The following is an 18879-nucleotide window of genomic DNA, read 5'->3' as shown; positions in this document are numbered from 1 at the left end:
TCATGTATTTTGGAAAGCCCGGCCCACAAAGGATGCCAGCCTATGCTGGCTTGGATGCCTATTATAGATCCATAAGGTGGGTGCCTGGAGCTGAGTGTCCATACCCAGGCTGCAGCAATAAGGACTCTAGGCACGCCTGGCTCTGTCCCTGGGCAGGAGCAGGGCTGCTTTGATCTTTGCTGGGCTACAGAGAATGAGGGCACCTCTCCCTGTGAGGGCAGCCGGCCAGTGCTTTGTCTGCCCCTTCATCGCAGGGCCTGTCTCCCCTGTGAGTCTGAAGGCTGGGCACTGGGAGAAGGCATGTGGAAGGCCATGTTGGGCATGCACGCCTAATCTCTGAGCACACTTATCCATATCTACATAGAGATACCAGTTCTGGAAATTGCTCCACAATCATAAGAGTTGCTGGAAGGGAGGACAAGTCCCTGGCACCAAGAGGGTCTTGTTTAGGGCTAGAGGTTGCTGATTGCGGTCACTCTTTGTCTTGGGACCTCCCAAGCCATAGCTGCTTACCTACTCTTTGCAGACTGTCAGGTGCTATAGCCCTGGGCATGAGGGTGGCATGCTTTCCTACAATCCACTGGAACCCCCAGAGGGGCCTTCCATGCAGAGGCATGGGGCCGAGTGTGATTGTTTACTTCTGGTAGCAAGTATGTCATTTGCATGCTTCTCTTGGGAACTTCTGCCTGTGGCATCCTGCAGTCTCTCTGTGAGGGCCTGGAGCTCAGAGGCATGCTTCCACCCTGAGCCAAGCTTCCTGTACTTGCTAACCAGTGTGTGGTGACCACAGGTCTTGCCTAGAGGAGGACTCTGGGGCCAGCTGGGGTTTCACATGGATGTGATTGTTGTTGAACTTGTATTTTTTTGGGAGGGAGGGTTCATCCACTCCAGTTACCTCTACCTTTTGTCTGGACATCTAAGCCCAGGTATGGTCCTCCCAGCTCTTTTGGATGGCATGTAGCCCCTGTAATGGTCATTAACCCTTTCGTGCCTGCAGTGCATCTGCCAAGGGAGATGATGCTGGGCTCCAAAGTAGAGAGCCAGCTGTTTTAAGTGGGAGGAGCGTCAGCTAGTCCTTCCTCCCAGACTGTGCTACTTCTGTGTCTGTGACACTCTCTTCCTCCAAGCCACCCACATAGAGAGTTTGGAGAGGAATGAAGACTTTCTCAAAGACTCCACAAATGGTTTTTCCCCAACCCCCTCATCCCCACCCCAACAGCCTAAACATCCCAGGTTCCTTCCATTAAGAAGTCAGCAGGGACCTTTTTACTCCTTCCCATAAGACCTAGAGCCTTGCCCTCTCGGTCCCTGGCACCTTTTTCTGATCATTTTGTGTTCCTTCCCATCAGATACACACAGGGGCTATGCTAAGCTTGGGGCTTGTCATTCAGCTGCCTTAGAAGGGGGAAGGATACTAGTAGGGATTATAGAAAACATTTTTTTTTCTTTTGCCAGTCCTGGGGCTTGAACTCCGGAACTGGGTGCTGTCCCTGAGCTTTTGTGCTTAAGGCTAGTGCTCTACAGATCCACTTTCTGCTTTTTGGAAATTAATTGGAGATAAGAGTCTCACAGACTTTCCCAATTGGTCTGGTTTTGAACCGCAATCCTCAGATCACAGCTTCCTGAGGAGCTAGAATTACAGGTGTGAGCAGCCATGGCTGCCTGGCTTACAGAAAACTTTTATTTTTCCTATTTGCCCTGGAATATTCCCAGGGACTACCTATCACAGTGTTTGATCAGGGAAAAATCTGGAAAGAAAGCCCAACAAGGGGCTCTAGCCTGCTTCCTCCCCCTGTCTCAGGCAGCTTCTGCCAATCAGCCCCTCTTCTGGGATCTCAGGCCCCGAACTGGAGGCTCTGAGGAACTAGTAACCTCCTCCTTGGACTATGGGAACCAGGATGTAAGCCCCCTGCCCCTTCCTTCCTATCCTGTGTTACTGGGGTTGAACTCAAAGCCTTGTGCTAATAAGTAGGCACTGTCGCTTAAGTTAGCACTTGAATCATATCCTCAGCCAGAGGATTTAATTTTTTCTGCTTTAGTTATTTTTTTTTTGATAGAATATCATGCTTTTCTAGGCCCAGGCTGGCCTAAACCATGATCCTCCTATCTATGCCTCCTTCATAGTTGAAATCACAAGTATGAACTACCACACCTAGTTTGTTGGTTGAGATGGGGTCTCATTAAACTAACCTTTTGCCCAGCTGGCATTGATCCATAATCTTCCTTATCTCTGCCTGTTGAGTAGTTGGTATTACAGGATTGGGCTACCAAATCCAGCCATGACTATTAATTTCTTCAGGTCATCCTCATGGACAGCCTCCCACCACTAAATCCAGGGCAGGTGCGATGGATGGGTGAATACCATTCTTCTTGTGATTAAAGCCTCTATAAACCTCTGGCCACTGGTTGTAGCTGGGACCCACACTTACCCAAGTGGCCATCTGAGCAGAATGGAGTGTGCTTGTCCCCACCCCCAACCCTTACACTTCAGTCAGAAGCTGTACCCCCAAATCCAGTTTATCCAACTTGTTGGCTGACAGTATCCAACTAAACCCTTCCTCTTTTCTTTTTCTTTCCTCCTTCTTTTTTTTGGGGCAGGGGGCTGGCCCAGAAGTTTGAACTCAGGGTCTGGGCAGTATCCCTGAGTTTTTTTGTTCAAGGATAGTGCTTTACCATTTGAGCCACAGCTCCACTTCCAGCTTTTGCTAAGTACTTTATTGGAGATAAGTCTCACCCACTTTCCTGCCCAGGCTGGCTTTGAAGCATGACCCTCAGATTTTAGCCTCCTGAGTAGCTAGGATTACAGGTGTGAGCCACCAGCACCCAGACCCTCTTTTTCTCCTATTACATCATAGTATTCTGCCGCTCTACTGAGTATGAGAATCAAACTTGGAGACACCAGGATATACAAATACCACAGTCTCAGCAGCCCTGGTGGGCCTTCTCTTCCTTTCTTTTGCTTTTCTCTCTTTTTTTCTCTTCCCTTGTGCCTTCTTCTCCTTGCTCCTTTCTTTTGGCTAATGGAAATTCTAAACAGCACCAAGTAGAGAAACTTCAGGTTTGGCCTTCGCCTTGCCCCCAAGCAATAATGACAAATCATCACCCAGTCTCAGTAAGCCTTACAAGAAAATTGACAGTTTACCGGAAATTTGCTACATCTAATTTTGCATTCCTGTGTCCTGGATAGGCTGGTCATGATTGTAGAGCTGTGTGGGCCTTACCACAGGGTCTTTGCTTATACGGGCTGCACTCCTTCACCCTGACCTCAGAGGGACAGAAGTGGAGCAAGAGAAGTTGCTCAATTCTTTAGAGCATGGTTTTGCTGCTGGGGCTTCAGATCATTTGTGTGACCATCTCTGGGCCTGTTTTGTCTTGTTATAAGGAAATATTGCTTTAGACCAGTGGTTTTCAACTATGTCAGCATTCAGCCCCTTTGGACAAACAGTTGTACACAGAGACCCAATATGGTAGACTGGAGGGGTAGAACAAATGTTTGCCATGCAGATGGCAAAGTGGACTTTTGTAAATGTTAGGATATAGGAACAGTAAGGACTGGCACCTGAGGATGGTTACTATACAGAATGGTAAGCCCAGCACTATCATGTCTTCTGATCTTTTCAGTACCTAAAGTTGACCTTCTGATTCTTATGTGCTGGCAATTCTTTTTTGTTTTTTTAATGAAACTTTGGTTTACTTTGAGAGAACTGTCAATTCAGCTTTTGTCAGGCTTAAGAAATAACACAGAGCTATCCCCTTGGGCCTTTTACTCCTTTACCCCAGTAGTAACATCTTGCAACACATGACAGCAAGGCTACAATCAGGATAGGGAATATTCCATCACTCTAAGGCAGCTCAGGCCATGCCTAGCCCAGACCTTTTCCCCCAACTTTTGCCCCAAACTACAAATCTATTGTTGTCTGCTCTCCATTTCTTCATTTGCAAGAATGTGCTAAAGATAAAAGCAAACAGCATGTGATTGTTTAAGGATTGGCATTTTCAACTGAGAGATATAATCAAATTGTCCAAGGTACAAGTCAAGCTTCCCTAATCTAAAACTACAAATCTTCCCTGCTTCAAATTCAAAACATTTTGAGCATCCACATGATACTACAAGTGGAAAATTCCACAATTGACCTTCTGTAGTAGGTTGACATCAAAACACAGGTGCAGGTAGCTCAAGCCTGTAATCCTAGCTAGTCAGGAGGCTGAGATCTAAGGACTGAGAATAAAGCTAGACCAAGCAGAAAAGTGAAACTCTTATATCCAATTAACCTGCAAAACACTGGAAGTGGAGTTGTTACTCAAGTGGTAGAGTGCCAGCCTTGAGTAATAAAACCAAGTGAGACATAAGGCCCTGAGTTTAAGCTCCAGTACCATCACACACACATGCGTGCATGCACATGCACACACGTGCTCACACACATACACACACCACATGCACTAAAACATAGGTTGGTATATAAAGTATTTCTGAAATGTAAGTAGTGTTGTGTTTAGGTTTGGGTCTCTAAGATTTCTTACTATGTATATGAAAATATTCCAAAAAAGGAATTTGAAAACCTGCAGTTCTGGTGGTTCTTTTCATTGCTAAGTAGCATGAGTACAGCAATTTATTTTTGAATCCTATACTTCTTTTTCTTTATTATTATAATAGTGATATACAAGTAACTTTTTTTTTGGGGGGGGTCTGGTCATGGGGCCTGAACTCTGGGCCTGGGCGCTGTCCCTCAGCTCTTCAGCCCAAGGCTAGCACTCTACCACTTGAGCCACAGTGCCACTTCTGGCTTTTATTTTTTTGCTTATGTGGTTTTGAGGAATCGAACCCAGGGCCTCAGGCATGCAAGGCAAGCGCTCTACCACTGAGCCACCTTCCCAGCCCCATATAGGTGACTTTTTTACTTTAAATTTTTCTCCTTTTGGTCCCAGTCTTGGAGCTTGAACTCAGGGCCTGAGTGCTGTCCTGAGCTTTTTTGCTCAAAGTTAACACTTTATCATTTGAGCCACAGCTACATCTCCAGCTTTTTGGAAGTTAATTGTAGATCAGAGTTTCACAGACTTTCAGACCAAGCTGGCTTTGAGCCTCAATCCTCAGATTTCAGCCTCCCTGATTAACTAGGATTACAGGTATGAGTCACTGGCACCTGGCCTTTTTTTAAAATTTTAATTAATTAATTAGCTATTTTTGCCATCAAACAAAAGAAACTCAGGCACACTAAACAGGTGCTACCATTGAGCTACATCCCCAGCCCTATTTTGTGTGCAATCAAATTTCCATACAGGTTAAGCCTACTGTGTTTCTCACTAGGTATGACTGAGCCTTGGCCACTGGTTTACCTTTCTGGTCTGGAGGGTGTTGGAGACCCGACTGCCCCTCTCCCTTAACCCCAGCCTCTGGTGGGGAGGGCTTAGGATTCTAGAGTCCAGGAATACCATTCCCCTGGCATAGCAGATTTTCTACCATTCTGGCTATTGCTTGTTCCCTCTGTGCTGTGTCCTTAGCTGAACAGCTGTGGGTTGAGTTTCCAGAGATGTCATTGTCAGGAAGTGTCAGGAAGTCCCCATCCCCATTTCTGTGATGGTGGCCTTGTGAGTCTGTGTGCATGTATACTCTGTGTGTGTGTGTGTGTGTGTGTGTGTACACTCACTCCTGTGCCGGGTTAGGGGTAGTGTGGAAGGTGCAGGCGATGCAGGGAGGTGACAGGTCTATTCACCAGGTGTCATCACAGGGAATAGGTGCTCCTTCTTCTTGGTGCCCAGATAGAGGACAGAGACAGTGCTAGACCCACCCATCTGATGGGTTCAGTCGCCAAAGTCAAGGCCAAAGCAGCCCTGCCCAGCCTTAACCAGATAGATAAGCCCCAAATAGGGAACCCCCCAACCTTTGCCAAATCAGCCCTTAGGCCCTCTAGCTAGGCCCCTTCTCCATGACCCCTTACTGGTTGAGGCAGGGACTTTAGTCCCTCCTTCCTTCTCTAGTCTTACCCCACCTGACCCAGACCTGACCACCCACAAAGTACCCCATGGATGGCTGTGCTATTCCAAGCCAACTGCCCCTCCCAACCCTCTGCCCCCACTGGAGACAGGGGAATAGTAGATATGTCCCCTAACTCCTCTCTTTCTCTCTCTCTTCTTCTCTCTCTGTCTTTCCCTCTGTCTCTCTCTCTCTCTTTCTCTGTGCCACAGGGAAAGGTTTGAAACGGAACGTAACAGCCCACGGTTTGCCAAATTGCGCAACTGGCACCATGGCCTTTCGGCCCAAATCCTTAATGTTAAAAGTTAAAAAGCTGCCTGGACCCCTTCCTTATCCCCCAACCCCGCACAGATCTGGCATGTGAGCCCTATGGTGATGCTTGACGATGTGTAACTGTGCCGGGGCGGGGCGGGGGGGGGGGTCACCTTGGTACCAACTATAACATTGCTGCTCTCTGCCCTCCTCCTCAGACTTGACAGCCGGGGTCTGGTCCTACCCCTTGCACCCCTCTCCACTCCCACCCAGCCTTAAGTAGAGTAGAGAGGATCTGATGGGTTTGCTGACATAACACTCCAGAACCAATAGAATAGTTGCTGTTCATCTCCCCCCTCCTGACCTTGTGTCATCCTGGAAGAAGTTGCTTGTAGATCAGGGTCCTGGGAAGGGGACAGTTTCCTGGCTCTTCTGGATCCCTCGTTGCCCTCTGGAGCCCAGGGCAGGTAGATTCTTTGCAGATGAAGTGGAAACACAGGCTAGATGAGGCAGAAACCCCTGCAGGCTGTGGTGAGATGTGGGGTGGGCGCCCTCTTCTCTGTATGTGTGTGTTGGCTCCATAGTTCTCTCTTCTGTACATATAAGCATGTTTGTTCTGAAATAAAGAGGATTTGAAGTGAACCAAAACAAGTGCCAGTCATGCTGTGCCTGTGCGTGTCTCCCATGTACCCCTCTCCCCAGGGAGATTGCTGTGAGGGATATATATGGGGCAGAGAGCAGACAGGCATTGCCAGCAGAGGGACGGGGACAGTGGGGACCCAGCACAGCTCTTCCTCATCCAGTAGACCCTAAGGAATATGGTGAAGGGGCGTGTGGCCCCATCAGCAGTCCAGTCTTAGTCTCCCATGGGGTAGTGTGGATGGGGCTCCTTCAGGGACCCCTGCCTGCCCCCTTTACTCTGCTCCCACTGGCAAGCTGAGCCATCCTGTGTCAGGAGGCATTCTGAGCCAGGCGCTTGTAGCTCATACCTGAAATCCTAGTGACTCAGGAGGCTGAGATCTGAGGATGTGAGGCAAAAGAGTCTGTGAGATGCTTATTTCCACGTAACCAGCAAAAAGCCAGAGGTGAAGCTAAGGATCAAGTAGGAGAGAGTGAACTTTGAGCAAAATAAAAAAAAGCGTAGGGAGGGCTGAGAAGGTGGCTCAGTGGTAGAGCTCTTGCCTTGCATGCCTGAGGCCCTGGGTTCGATTCCTCAGCACCACATAAGCAAAAAGAAAAAAAGCCGGAACTGGCGCTGTGGCTCAAGTAGTAGAGTGCGAGCCTTGAGCTGAAGAGCTGAGGGACAGTGCCCAGGCCCAGAGTTCAGGCCCCACGACCAGACCCCTCCCCCCCCCCCCCAAAAAAAAAAGCTTAGGGACAATGCCCAGGCCCTGAGTTAAAGCCTCAGTACTGGCACCAAATGAAACAAAACAAATAACAACAACAAACACATGCTGTAAGCCCTTTCCCCCCAGGCAGGCAGTACTCATGCTTTGCCTTGTCCAGGAGGTAAAAGAAGAGCTCTGGGAGCTGGGAATGTGGCTTCGTGGTAGAGTGCTTGCCTAGCATGCATGAAGTCCTGGATTCCATTCCTCAGTACCACATAAATAGAAAAGGCCTCAAGTGGTGCTGTGGCTCAAGTGGTAGGGTGTTAGCCTTGAACAAATGCAGCTCAGGGACAGTGCTCAGGCCCTGAGTTCAAGCCCCAGGATTGGTAACAACAACAACAAAAAGAGCTCTGGTTGACACCTCTGGCTTAGGAAGTGCAAGGGTTCACTGGGGAGCTCAGGGACAAGCATAGGGCTCAGAGGAGGGTGGAAGGCAGCCTTAAAAAGTTTTGGTGGCAGGAAGGTAGGCAAGGCCTCCACGGTGGCTCTTGCTCCCTGCCTTGCCCTGTGGCTTTGTGCAGGGCAGTTAGCAAGGGCAGCAGCATGAGAAAGGGTGCCAGTCAAGACAAGGGGCAGACATCTTTCCAAAGCCAGTGCCCCGCCCACCTGCCTGGTTCCTGATTGCATAGACTCTCAAGGCTGAGACCATGAGGACAAGGACACTTGGGACCCCTGTGGATCCCTGACTTCTGTGAGGCTGTTCCACTCTCTGCCTGTCTCTCTGCCTCCAGAGGAGCTGCTCTCTTTTGCCCACCTGCCCCTGAGGTGCTCTCCAAGGTGCTGTGCTGAGGTGTTCTCCACAACTCCTCTCACCCCTTCAGTCTGATGCCAGAGCCAGGCAGGCATCATGAAACTGGCTGTAGGGGTCCACTCTGGGAAGGAAAAGGGACTCCTGACTTTATGTAGGGAACCTGGAACACAGCCATATTTGATGACCTTTTACTGAGAACTTGTAAGGCCGAGGGATGGACTGTGGGGGCAGCAGGGAAATCCCAGGTACTAGGGGTCCTGGGCAGTGAGTATCTATTGGCTGGTAGGCTCTGCCTTGGAGCCACTCAGCTGAAGCCTTAGAAGGCTCTTGCTTGCTTTCTACTTTTCCTGGTGCCTTCCCAGTTACACCAGACCCTGTGTGTAGAGCTGTGTGTGGCTTCAGATCAGGGCTCCAGGTAAACCCCAGCGGAACTGGGATGCATGTGGGGTTGGAGGCATGGCTCAGTTAGTGCACTAGCCAATGAGCAAAGCATCAGGTACTGAGTTCAAGTCCCAGTCTCAGAACAACAACAACAAAAGTAAGATGGATGTCCTCATTCAATCCCTATATCTGCATGCAATTATTGAGGCACCTGGTGGCTATGGGCACTAAAGGCATCAGAAAGCACAGGACGAAGTGCTGTGACTGCCAAGCAAGGTCGATCGTGTGGAGTCCCTCCAACTGGAGGATCAAAAAAGGCTTCCTGGAAGAAGAGGTCAGTGTGTTTGATCTTCAGTAATAGTTAGGGCTGGGGTGCATACAGATAAATGAGGCTGGACAGACAGCCAAAGAGAGAGCAGAGATACTGATGAGAAAAGATGGTGTCCTAGACCCCAAGTTCATCATTTACTGGTATGGAGGACGTGCAGATGTGTTCATGGTTAGTAGTGGGCTAGATCTAGACTCCCAGGTTATGGGCTTTTGAATGAATTCTTAAGGCAAAATGGAATGAGAAAGGCTCCAATCTCAATTGTGGCTGATACACATCTTTTACGTAGACCACAATGGCAATGAGGACTGCACACTGATACAGACAGAACTTCCATGTGCAACAGTCATTAGACTACAAGATAGAATGTAGATGTGGGGAGGGGGCAGCAGCACGAACAACTTCATGTTGTTCATGGCTGGTCAGCCATGGGCTGATATTCTGTTATCATCTGATATTGAACCGAAAATTTCATGTTCTACTGGTTTCACTAACACAGATAGCATCTATACAGTTCCATCCCAATCCCAATCACCCTAAGACCCAGCACCTCCACCTGTTCCATGCCCACATTTTTTCTTTCTTTCTTTCTTTTTATTGTGAAAATACTGTACAGAGGGGTTACAATTACATGGGCAAGATAATGAGTACATTTCTTATCCAGCATTGTAGACTCCTTCTTTGTTTCTTCTTCCCATCTCTTCCCATCCTCCCCCCCCGCCCCCATCCTCCCCGCCCCCTTTCTTTCTTTCCTTCTTTCTTTCTTTCTCCTTCCTTCCTTCCTTCCCTTTCTTTCTTTCTTTCTTTCTCGTTTTCTTTCTTTCTCTCTTTCTCTCTCTCTTTCTTTCTTTCTTTTTCTTTCTTTCTTTCCTTCTTTTTGTGTCAATCCTGGGGTTTGACTGTGAGCTTTCCCTGAGCTTCTTTTGCTCAGGGCTAGCACTCTACCACTTGAGGCACAGCTCCACTTAAAACTTTTTTTTGGGGGGGGGCAGTATTAGTTTATCAGATGCAAAAGTCTCACAGACTTTCCTACCTGGTCTGGCTTCAAACCACGATCCTCAGATCTCAGCCTTCTGGGTAGCTAGGATTACAGGCATAAGCCATAGGCGCGCGGCTCATACCCACATTTTCCAGATACATCACTGTCATCAGTTAAGGCACCAACTGAACCCCACCATTCTCGTCCCCACTACAGAACAAAGGCCCAAGGTCAGTGTAGTCTGCCTTTTTGCTGCCTGGAGAGAAGGAAGAGATGAGCTCTGAGAGTCTAGCTTTTCTCCCATCATCCTGAACATTGGAGTCTCCTTTGGTTTGCTTTGATTTTTTTTCCTTAGACATTTAAATTATGGGGCTGGTGCTGGAGCTCAGGGGCAGATTGTGTATTTAATATGCATGAGGCCCTAAGTTTGGATCCCTCGTACCAAAAAGAAAAGGAAAACTAGTGACTCATATGATCAAGGTGGGAGGCAGCTGAGAATCCTACACCAGACCCATGATCTTCATGGATGCTATCTTTAGAACTCAAGCCAGGGCCATGTAAGTTCTCTGCAGTGCTTGCTCACTGGTACTTTTTTTTTTTTTTTGTGGGGGGAGGACACTTCATGGAACTCCCTACAGGAACTGATCTTGAATAAGATCCCCAGATCCACTGGGCACCAGTGGTTCACACCTGTAATCCTAGCTAATCAGGAGGCTGAGATCTGAGGATTATAGTTCAAAAGCCAGCCTGGGCAGGAAAGTCCGTGAGACTCTTATCTCCAATAAAACACTAGAAAACCGGAAGTAGCGCTGTGGCTCAAGCGGTAGAGTGCTCACCTTGAGCTGAAGAGCTGAGGGACAGTGCCTTCCATGCAAGGTGGTGATGCTGTGCTCCTAGCTACTTAGGAGGTTGAGATCTGAGAATTACAGTTCTAAGCCAGCTTTGAGCAGAAAAGTCTGTGAGACCTCTTATTTCCAATTATCTAACAAAAAGCCAGAAGTGGAGGTGTGGCTCAAGTAGTAGAGTATCCACCTTAAGTGGAAAAAGCCAAGTGAAAGCAAGAAGCTCCGAGTTCAAGGCCATGTATCTACCAAAAAAATATCCCTAGATTCTTCAACATGCTTTTAAATATCGCCTTTCCTTTCCCTGTGTGGGTAAACACAGACCAAGAACCCAGAGCAAAATGTTCATGTGCATACCTGTGTATCCTGGTGGGAACCTTTGTGCCAGGCCAGTGAACAGTGATGAACTTTCCAAGGGCCCATATTTAGTTCCAACTTCATCCCCAACAACCCAAGGCTCATATAGAGCTATGGAGGGCAGCTTGATAGCCAGTTTGACAGTGAGTTGAAGCAAACAAGAGAGCACTAGGTTCAAAATTTCCATCACTCTTGCCTTGTGTGGTGTCCTCAGTCCCCAGCAGGCAACTAGAAAATGTAGGATGGGGCCAAGGACAGGTAATCAAAGACTAGTGCCCTGCAGAGGGCTGATGGCTCATGCCTATAATCCTGGTTAAACAGAAGGCTGAGATCTGAGCATTGAGATGTAAAGCCAGACCAAGCAGAAAAGTCCATGAGACTCTTATCTGTAATGAACACACAGAGGTGTGACTCAATTAGTAGTACATCAGCCTTGAGCAAAAGAGCAAAGTGAGAGTTTGAGAATCTGAGTTCAAGCCCCAGTACGGAAGAAAGGAAGGAAGGAAGGAAGGCAGGAAGGAAGGAAGGACTCATGTCCTGTGTCAGCCTGGGCCTTTTTATACCTGCCACCTGTGAGGAACCAGCTCAGCAAGCTTCAGGGTTTGTAGTTTCTTCTCTGAGGCAGCTACACCACAGGCAAGCTTTTTTGTTTTTGTTTTTTGTTTTTTTGGTCAGTCATGGGCCTTGAACTCTGGGCCTGGGCACTGTCCCTGAGCTCTTCAGCTCAAGGCGAGTGCTCTACCTACCACTTGAGCCACAGCACCACTTCCAAAGCAAGGTTTTTCACAGAGGCTGGGAAAGTGGCCTTGTGGAAGAGCCAGGGCCACCCCTGTTGCAGGCTTGCAAACTGGAAAAAGGCCCAAGGCCTCCTCTCTGACCATTAAACCAGGGAAGTTGTAGGCAGAGCGTGTCTGCTGGAGGAGAGAAATTGGGTGACAGTTTGGTAAATAGCTCATGATTACCTTGCATAGAGATACATTCACTCCAAGTGTGGGCCAGGGATCAGTACCACTAGGGAGTTTGATGGAAAAAAAATACCGGACTCAGCCCCACCCTAGGCCTGCTCAACTAGAAGCTGCAGTTTAATAAAATCCCTATGTGGCCACTATGCTTCAGGAACACTGCAGTGATTAGAGCTCAACCCCCTTTCTACCAGTTGGCAGTGGTGTGATGTACAGATATGCAATCTCTTAGGAATGCAGATTCCTCAAAAAGGGTTCACTACGTCTATCATTTAGGAACACTGGAAAGATCAAACAAAATAATAAGGTAACATTGATGCTATTAGGGAAGCACTCAGTAGAGGGAAGTATTGTTAACTCTCTTTCTAATAAGAATAGCACCCTTAGTTAGCCCAGTGCCAGTGGCTTTACACTGGTGATCCTAGCTACTCAGAAGGTTGAGATCTAAGGCTTAAAGTTCAGAGCCAATCCTGAATTCAATCCCCAGTTACTAGCAAAGAGAAAGGAAGAAACAAAAAATAAAAAAGAATGAATGAAAGAAAGAAGGAGCCAGGTGCTGGTGGCTCATTGCTTGTAATCTTAGTTACTCAGGAGGCTGAGATCTGAGAGTCATGGTTTGAAGCCAGGCCAGGCAGGAAAGCCTGTGAGACTCTTATCTCTAATAAATTACTCAGAAAAAGTTGGAAGCAGCACTGTGGCTCAAGTGGTGAAGCACTAGCCTTAAGCACAAAGAGGCTCAGGGACAGAATCTAGGCCCTGAGTTCAAGCCCTAGGATGAGAAGAGAAAGGAAAGAAGGAAGGAAGGAAGGAAGGAAGGAATGAATATGGAGCCAGGTGCTGGTGACTCATGCCTGTAATCTTAGCTACTTAGGAGGCTGAAATCTGAGGACTGGAATTCAAAACCAGATTGGGCAGTTAAGTCCATGAACCTCTTATCTCCAATGAACTACCAGGAATTCCAAAGTGGAGCTGTGGCTCAAAGAGGTAGAGCACTAGCCTTGAGAAAAAGAGCTCAGGGACAGTGCCCAGGCCCTGAGTTCAAGCTCTACAACAAAGGAAGAAAGGAAGAAATGAAGAAAGAAAGAAAGTAGGTAGGAAGGAAGGAAGGAAAAACGAAAGAAAAGAAAGAAAGAAAGAGAAAGAAAGAAGGAAAGAAGGAAGGAGAAAGGAAGGAATGAAGGAAGGAAGAAAGAAAGAAAGAGAGAGAGAAAGAAAGAAAGAAAGAAAAAGAAAGACAGGAAGGAAGGGAGGAAGGAAGGAAGGAAGGAAGAAAGAAAGGAAGAAAGAGAGAGAGAGAAAGAAAGAAAGAAAGAAAAAGAAAGACAGGAAGGAAGGGAGGAAGGAAGGAAGGAAGGAAGGAAGAAAGAAAGGAAGGAAGGAAGAAAGAAAGAAAAAAGGAAAAAAGAAAGAAAGAAAGAGGGAGGGAGGGGAGGGAATAGCACCCTTTGCCAGTCAGTGTTGGATCACACCTGCAATCGGAGCTACCCAGGAGAATGAGATCTGAGGATTTTGGTTCAAAGCCAACCCCAGGCAGAAAATTCCTCTTATCTCCAAATAGCCAGCAAAAACCTGAAAGTGGGACAGTGGCTTAAATGGTAAAGTGCCAGCCATGAGCAAAAAAGCCAAGTGGTACTGTGAGGCCCTGAGCTCAAGCCTTAGACCCAGCACACCTCCACCCCCCACCCCCCCCAGAAAAAAAAAAAAGAAAAAAAAAAGTAGCATACTTTATTGGAGACAGAATCTACTTGGCTGACATAAAAAGAGGCTTCTTTCTTCTCCCATGACATACTGGTTAAGGTTTCAAATCAAAATGACCCTCAGTCATTTTGTCCTTATGGGTAAGCTCTAGAATCTTGAGCAACTGAATTCTGTTTCTGTTTTCCTTGTGTATTAGAGTTGATAAAACCCATATTAGAGGGATGTTCTGTAAAGATAAGGTGGTAGAGGTGTGGCTCAAGTGGTAGAGCACTTGCCTAGCACATGTAAGCCCCTGAATTCAAACTTCAGTACAGGAAAAAAGTAAATAAGTAAATAAAACCAATAAAACCAAGAATATCTATGTATTTTTACTGTATAATAATATATATTATATACATATATTATTATATATATTTTATATATATTATTATATATATAATAATATATATTCTTATTATCATTAAGTAGTTGTACAAAAGGATTTCAATTCAACACATCAGTTTATAAGTACAGTGCGTCTTGATCAATGTCACCCTTCTATCATTCTCCCCATCTTACCCAACCCCACCTGTCCCCTCAAGTTACATGGTTCTATTTTTACATATGTACATTAAATACAATGACTGTACTTGTCCATCTTTCCTAAGTCCTACTCCTGGCTCTCCCCCCCTTCCCCAGCGGGGTCCCCTCCCCCCTCCATTTCCTATGAGTGGATTTTTTGTTCTCTGCCCTATTTCTCAGGTAGCAGAAGTCTAATCCCATCAGTGCAGGCCCTGCCTGCTCTTGTCCTGGAGTAGTCCCAAAATGAGGCATTTATAGAATTCCTTGGCTTTTGAAGTATCATGTAGGCATCTGATGGAGATCTCTATCTTGTGATCCTGCTGGCTCATAGTGACAGAGTAGCCTCCCTTCTTGTTCTATTTACAATGCCTTTGAGATCCACAGATGTGCAGGGCCACATCTGTGTCACTCTTGGATGTGTAGGAAACCCACTTGGGTATTAGGCCATGTGAGGATCTTTAAACTGTGTTGGCTCTGCCTGTCACTTTTTAGGGTTTACACTGAAAAGGGACACAAGTGATTCTTTCCGTAACTCCTGCCCCCACTGATCCAGATAAGCTGATCTGCCTGGATGATAACTTTTATCCTTCTGGCTTATGTACTATTCATGTCCCAAGTCCTCCTCACAGCTCCAATCTCTATGATCTTGCCATTCAAACATTCTTCCTCAGCTTTTTAAATTCTTTTAAATATTACAATATCCCCTAAAGTAATGAATAACTTCTCTGGCTGAATGGACAAAAGAGAAAGAGGATGGTTGATAATTAATTTACCTTCCCACTGAGCTATATTTTGCTGAGAAAAAAAAAATTTAGCAAGTACAACCGGATGCTCATGGCTCACACCTGTAATCCTAGTTACTCAAGTGGTTGAGATCTGAAAGTCCAGGTTCAGAGCTAGCCCCAGCAGGAATGTCCGTGAGACTCTGATCTCCAACTAACCACCAGAAAACTGGGAATGGAGCTGTGGCTCAAAGTGGTGGAGTGCTAGCCTTAAGAAAAAGAGCACAGGGACATCACCCAGTCCCTGAGTTCAAGGCCTATGGACAAAAATATAAAAGAGAGAGAAAGAGGGAAGAAAGGAAGGAAGGGAGAGAAAGAGAGAGAGAGAGAGAGAGAGAGAGAGTTATTAGTGAAGCTATTGCCCCAGTGGTAGAGCATCAGCCTTCAGTGAAGAAGCTAAGGGACAGTGCCCAGGCCCTGAGTTCAAGCTCTAGTACCAGAGTGAGAATATGTTTTAAATTCTCAGGTGTTGGGACTGGGAAGGTGGCTCAGTGGTAGAGTGCTTGCCTTGCATGCCTGAGGCCCTGGGTTCGATTCCTCAGCACCACATAAGCAAAAAGAAAAAAGCCAGAAGTGGCGCTGTGGCTCAAGTGGTAGAGTGCTAGCCTTGAGCTGAAGAGCTGAGGGACAGCGCCCAGGCCCAGAGTTCAGGCCCCATGACCAGACCCTAAAATAAAATAAAATAAAATAAAAATAAATAAATTCCCAGGTGCCTCTGTGTGTTCTGTCTCCTCCTATGTTCCCAGAGGAGCACTGGCCCTGCCCGTGGAAGGTATAAGTGCTGGAGATTCTGCTGGTTTTGCTAAAATGGTGCTTTCCTAGACCAACCACTGCTGCCCCCCCTGTGCCCCATGCAAAGGGCCCAGGGGCATGGGTCCTCCTTGACCGGTTGTCTTTTTTGGTCCCACCTCATCAGCACCCCCATTGAGCATGCTCCGGTGTGCACCAGCCAGGCCGCCACCCCACTGCTGCCCGCTTCTGCCCAGCCGCCTGCTGCTGCCTCTCCCAGTGCAGCCTCGCCACCCCTGGCTGCAGGTGCTGCCCATGCTGCCACCGCCTCTGCTACAGCCCCTGCCTCAAGCCCTATGGATGGTCCAAGGTAATTGGCCTGCAGGTGTCTGCCATCACTATGGGAAAGGAAAGCAGAAACGGCCTCACCCTGGAACCATCTTCGAACAGCTTGGGCCCATTGGTTGGTGTCCTGCAGAAATACAAGCAAGCCCAGAAAGGGCAGTCATTGGCTTCATTCAGCCAGAACTTGGCACAGAGACAGAGCAAGTGTGCACAGCCCTTAAGTCTGAGATCTTGGTCCCTATGACTATTTTATCTCTGCCTTGACTGAGGCAGCTCCTAGATCCTCTCAGTGCTTGGCGGTAGGTTTTGTCCTTGGGCTATTCCTGGCCAGAGCCCTAGAGAGGTAGCATCTCTCCTCCTATAGTTCTGCAGGGTTGGGTACTGCACCCATGGGGAGCAGGTAGAAGGAACACAGGAAGCCAGAGGCCAGGAAAGGTCAGTTTCTAGGAGTTCACTTCTCCACACCCCCCCAACCTATAACCCATTTGCCTTGGGTGTTGATTGTGTGTTCGCTTTAGGATCTGAAAGATGCAGAGACATGTTCTGCAAGGTGTTCATTAATTTTAAGTGAAGAAAGGGGTTTCAAAAACAAATGGAATTGAGAAACATGGAGTCAGACAAGATTAAACAAGCTACTGAACTCTAGAGTTCCTGGAACTTTCAGCTCCTCAAGACAGAGGCCAAGTTCAGCATTTCCTGAGGGCAATGAACTAGGACACATTTTCCCCCATCCATTTGCTCCCATGGTTTCTGGGCCACATGTGGAGAGAGGCTGTTCAAGTCAGTGGGAAGAGGCAGCAGGAATTCTCCAAGTGGACCGGATTTGCTTGGGAGAGCTGCTAGGAGCCTCATGGCTTCTTCCTCTGAACCCTTGCTGAAGCATTCTTGCTCAGAAACCTGAGACCATTGCATGGACCAGCAATGACAAAATAATAGGACCCAGACACCAATGTCTCACACCTATAATCCTAGCTACTCAAGAGGCTGAGATTTGAGGATTGCAGTTTGAAGCCAGCCCTGGAAAGAACATTTGTGAGACTCTAAGAAGCAGAAAGTAGAGCTGGAGCTCAAATAGTAGAGCAAAAAAGCTAAGGGGTCAGCACTTACGCCCTGAGTTCAAGCCCCATGACCAGCACAGAGGAGCGACAGACAGACAGATAGACAGATAGACAGACAGACAGACAGACAGACAAGAAGTAGGAAGAAGAGGCCAGGTGGTGGAGGCTTTGAAGTCCATGGAAGTATTGGGGAATGGAGGACCAGGTAACTCTAACCACATCTATTTCCCTCCTTTTCCCTCCTTCTGCCTCCATCCTGGATCCCACCACAGCATGGCAGTCCTATGGGGGAGTAAAGGCTAGGACCTTTTCTCCTTTCCCTCCAAAGGTGGTAGGACTAAGCACAGGGTGTAGTTCCCTACTCCTGCAAGATTCTGACTTCTTCACAGCTTCTGGCATCTCCCCCAAGAATCTTTTTTTCTTTTGGTCAGTCATGGGGCTTGAACTCTGGGCTTGGGCACTGTCCTGCGATCTTCAGCTCAAGGTAAGCACTTTACCACTTGAGCCACAGTGCCACTTCTGGTTTTCTAGTGGTTTATTGGAGATGAGTCTCACAGACTTTCTTGCCCAGGCTGGCTTTGAACCGTGATCTTCAGATATCAGCCTCCTGAGTAGCTAGGATTACAGGTGTGAACCTCTGGTGCCCAGGTTCACCAAGAACCTTTTGGTGTGTGTTCCTGTAATGGGGCTTGAACCCTGGGCCTCACACTTGCACTCAGCTGGCGCTTTAACCTTTGAGACATACCTCCACTTAGTCTTTTTGGTTAATTGGAGATCATTCTCAGATTTGCCATCTGGGCTGACCCTTGAAATCAGATCTCAGCCTCCTGAGTAGTTAGGAGTATAGGTGCAAGCCCAAGTATATTTCTATCAGAATTCCTCCTCGTGGAGGCTTCTGGAGATCAGGGAGCCAGTTTGCCATGGCTGCCAGGTCCCTGATGGTAACTCTTTCCCCTTGGTTCCAGGCCAGGCTCTGCCTACAGCTCTTCAGCGGCTGCCTCTCCAGCACCAGCTTCTCATACAAGCTACAGCGAAGGTCCAGCTGCACCTGCACCCAAGCCCCGGGTTGTCACCACTGCCAGCATCCGGCCTTCTGTCTACCAGCCAGGTGAGAAGCAGAATGGGAGGGAAGGCTGTCCAGGCTGCACAAAGGGTGAGCTCTCAGGTCACATCTCCTGAAGAATGGTGGCCAGTGAGGCCCTGCGGTTGAATCTCAGCCCTTCTGAAGCCATTTGTGGACAAGAATTCTTTGCAGCCTGTATCTGGCCTTAGAAGACAGGTAGACAGTGCCAGGTAGGGATGGGATCTCCTAGCTCTTAAAAGTGATGTTTCAGGGTTTGGAGGCATGGCTTAGTTGATAGAACACTAGCCAATGAGCAAAAGAGGCAGGTACTAAATTCGAATCTTGGTCTTGGACCTAAAAAGTAGAAAAAAGAAAAGCAAAGAAAGAAGCAGATGTTCCTGGCTGAAACATTTATGTTCAAGGTGAGCATTA

The 18879-nt window shown here is 47.6% G+C and overlaps 1 protein-coding gene across 11 annotated transcripts in view; it reads left to right on the top strand.

Annotated features, from left to right (window-relative positions):
* The window catches only part of Ldb3 (LIM domain binding 3), a 74671-nt gene that overhangs the window by 27895 nt on the left and 27897 nt on the right, over positions 1-18879 (top strand). For 4 of the 11 annotated variants that reach the window (XM_042690292.1, XM_042690293.1, XM_042690289.1 and 1 more), the window contains one exon: positions 18350-18492. In XM_042690292.1, the coding sequence (XP_042546226.1) occupies positions 18350-18492 (143 nt within the window). Of the gene's footprint in view, positions 1-6183; positions 6368-16168; positions 16352-18349; positions 18493-18879 lie in introns of those variants that run through there. The other 7 variants (XM_042690296.1, XM_042690297.1, XM_042690298.1 and 4 more) reach the window with 2 other exon arrangements.

This window comes from Dipodomys spectabilis, unplaced genomic scaffold, assembly GCF_019054845.1.
Source record: "Dipodomys spectabilis isolate Male_0828 unplaced genomic scaffold, ASM1905484v1 ptg000136l, whole genome shotgun sequence".
Lineage (NCBI taxonomy): Eukaryota > Metazoa > Chordata > Mammalia > Rodentia > Heteromyidae > Dipodomys > Dipodomys spectabilis.
This window is presented reverse-complemented; position numbering and strand designations above follow the sequence as displayed.